General features: G+C 38.1%; 1 protein-coding gene across 1 annotated transcript; it reads left to right on the forward strand.

Annotated features, from left to right (window-relative positions):
• Positions 1-228: 228 nt before the first annotated feature.
• LOC114351242 (zinc finger protein 37-like) lies at positions 229-2,535 on the forward strand (the record flags this gene model as incomplete). The annotated part of the gene is made up of 3 exons (XM_028302381.1): positions 229-498; positions 1,007-1,552; positions 2,386-2,535. Coding segments are annotated over exons 1-3 (819 nt in total), but the record flags the coding sequence as incomplete, so codon positions are not given.
• Positions 2,536-3,647: the final 1,112 nt, after the last annotated feature.

Consider the following 3,647-nt stretch of genomic DNA (forward strand, 5'->3'; position numbering starts at 1 on the left):
TCGAAGACAGTGGAAGGCTTATTTGTTTTTTATTCAATGTGGAAAATCGGGCACTTGTTTCTACTTTTATAAAAGTTCAAGAAACATAATATTGTTAATTATAAGTAGCTATAATTTCAAAGAATATTTTATTTATTTAAAGATTTTATAAATGAAAGTTATGAAATGTCAATGTTTATTTAAAAGAACGAGCTTCGTAAATACAATTTTTCCTTTATTTACTTTTCTCATTGCTTTTCTCTGCTCTGGATTTAACTAAAATAAATAAATTAATGTTGGTGTCGTTGTTTGCTTGTATGTTAATGTGCACATTGTTACGTGCTGTGTGGTGTTGTATGTTAGTAGTTATTATTATTTCCGATTTGCACTTTAGCGATGTCCGACATATTATCGACTTGCTGTCGCCTCTGCTTATCATCTAAGGACTTGAGGTGGATATTTGTCGAAGAACCTTCAGAACTTCGGTCCAACTTACTGTATTTAGCAACTGGAGTAAAGGTACTAACTTTTCTATTATTCAATTCAAAATGATTCTTTTTAGTGAATAAGGACCATAATGCCTTATGGTATTAAGTTCGCCTAATGTTTAAATTTTGGCATTAAAGTATAAATAAATAAAGAGCCCCAAGTTAACAGTGAGACGACCTAGGACCGAGCCCAAATAAAATGGGAATGGGCCAGGCAAAGAAGATATTTATTTATTTATTTTATTTGTTTAACAATGTTTCAACAGCATTAAATTGTACATAAATGTGCAGGATATAGAATAATTATTGAATTGGTACTTGCAAAATATCAAATATTTATTGTATAATTAACTTCAATAACAAAATAAAAAAAATCAAAATCAAAAATATTTATTCAGTTTAGACCACAAGTGGCACTGATGACATTAAATTACTGTAGTAATTTTTGTGCTAGAAATATCATTTATTACTTACATCACAGATAATATAATACTCTTACATGAAACAGGTAACAGCATTATATTTGTTTTTTCTTTCAGATTCTTCCAGACGATGGTCTTACCCAAAAAATATGTAAGTTCTGCACAATTTTGGTGAATCAATCGTTAAAACTACGCAATAAAAGTAAAAAAACAGACGCAGAACTAAGGAAACTAGTCGGTGAAAGTATCTCAGATTCAGACATTCAATTAGAAGAAGAGCATGATCAATTTACATCAAAATCTACACAGAAGAAATCTAAATTATTTGACGATTCAAAAACAAATCAGTTGTTCGATGTACTTAGTTGGAATCACGATATCAAAAGCAACATTAAAAATAAGAATACTAAAGAACTCTCACACTCAACAAAAATTAAATCACGAACGTCAAAACGAAAACGGCTAAAACTCAGCGATTTACCACAAAATACGAAGCTGGTTCAGAAGCTAAACGAAGAAGTGAACAATGATTACATACCTACATCCGTAGATATAACTGAGTCAGAATTAACGTACTATGAATCATCAGAAGATGATGCAAATTGCAACGTATTAAGCAAATCAAAGGATACTGAAGTTAGGACGAGGCCTAGGAGACCAAAGGTATGTTTATAACTGAAAAATGTGACAGTTTCTTACACCACTTCTCAACACTAAAGCCTGGCCTGTGAGCACGTAGAATTTTGTCCAATGACCCCAAGCTATCCATCCTTATCGCTCGCGCGTAATTATATTGCTGTCGCGACTGTGCGACGCGCGCCCGCAGTGAGTGTGCGAGCGCGACAGCAACAAAATTACGCGCGAGCGATAAGGATGGGTAGATTGGGGTCATTGGACAAAATTCTACGTGCTCACGGACCAGGCTTTAGCCCATATTATGTTGTCCCGAAGTGGTGGTAGGGCAAGCTATATTCGGGATGTGTATGGACCCTGGAAAGGGTCTAACGGAATAAAGTATTTGATATAATTTGTATTTCTTAGCTTTATTAAAGTAATAAAATGTAGAAACATAAATTGCTATTGCATAGGTGGGTTTGACGCAGACCGTCCAATTCGCATTTCGTTACGAAATAATGGTCCCATTCGGGTTTGTTCCCATTTGCATTCGGTCCCATTCAGATTTGTACCCGTTCGCATTCGGTCCCATTCGGGTTTGTACCCATTCGCATTCGGTTCCATTCGGGTTTGTACCCATTCACATTCGGTCCCATTCGGGTTTGTACCCGTTCGCATTCGGTTCCATTCGGGTTTATACCCATTCGCATTCGGTCCCATTCGGGTTTGTTTCCATTCCCATTCAGTCCATTAGTATTCAGTCCCATTTGCATTCCGTCCCATTTGCCATTGGCAGCGTTTTTTAATTTGTGACGAAATGCGAATGGGAATTTTCGTCTAACCCGCATAGACAAAAGGACGAGAAATAAACACTTTTACAGGAAGTAATAGAAAAATATATGGCGTTAGCAGTCCAGCCGATACCAAACGAGGGGCCAGTGGAATGTAACCTGTGTGGGACGGTGATCAAGTATAAAAAGTTCTTTGTCAACCATGCGAGGACTCACTTCGAACCGGAGTACCCGTGTGATGTGAGTATGAAGAGTACTAAAACCCGGTCGCCGAGCACGTAGAATTTCGTCCAATGACCTCAAGCTACCCATCCTTATCCCTCGCGCGTAATGATGTTGCTGTCGCGGTCGCACACTCACTGTGACCGCCCGTCGCATAGTCGCAATATAATTACGCGCGAGCGATAAGGATGGGTAGCTTGGGGTCATTGGACGAAATTCTACGTGCCCGGAGACCGGACCATAGCTTAATTTTATTTACATATAAAAGTATATTGGGCAGACTAGTTTTTAAATGTTTACAAAACTAGTACCCTACATTATAATCATGGCGGACTTAATGTAGGTTTATAAAAGCTGCACACTTAAAAACGAACGCATGAAGTCGCGAAATCGCCGATCCTAAAAAGTAGCATGTCTGTTGTCTGTCCCATAATGCACTAAAATGTAGGTCAAATTGCAGTTTATTATTAATCTTCCAAGCTTAACACAACTTTTCTGAACGTGTGCCATGGAGTTTATCTTAGTATCAAGTGACGTAGGAGATCTTACGGTCCCCTCTCGTGTTATTTATATTATGGCGCGGATAAGGCCCAGAACAGACGGTGAAACGCAACTGCAACGAAACTGCAACTTTGTGATAATTCTGATAAATGAAACTGAAACTGAAAGTTTCAAACTGGTCGCGTCATGTGTGGTCTCTCAACGGACGCTATGGCAGAAACTTAGATGCAACTCAAAAGTAACTAGCAGTTGCAGTTTCGTTGCAGTTGCGTTTCACCGTCTGTTCTGGGCCTTGTGCGTTGCAGTACGGAGTTTCACACAAAGAATACGGACTGTCTCGAGTTTAGGTCACGATGTGTTCCGGGTTGATAAGTGTGCTTTGTCGTATAATAAATAAATATCCTTAGACATTTTACACTGCGCTTCTAGTCCCAAACCACAGAATAATAATAATGTAATGTACTACGTACAGAAGTTTTACTTCGCGAAGGTATTTAAAAAAATGTATGCTCAATGTCATTGACAATATGGTGTAATTTAGCTTGTCTCAAGAGTCAAGCACCATTTTGTTGACAAACGTCAGTAATCGGCACTGCGCCGAAGCTATAGGGCCTCAGATCATATAAGGG

This window comes from Ostrinia furnacalis, unplaced genomic scaffold (genome assembly GCF_004193835.3).
Source record: "Ostrinia furnacalis isolate ACB-3 unplaced genomic scaffold, ASM419383v2 OfSCF1111, whole genome shotgun sequence".
Taxonomy (NCBI): Eukaryota; Metazoa; Arthropoda; class Insecta; order Lepidoptera; family Crambidae; genus Ostrinia; species Ostrinia furnacalis.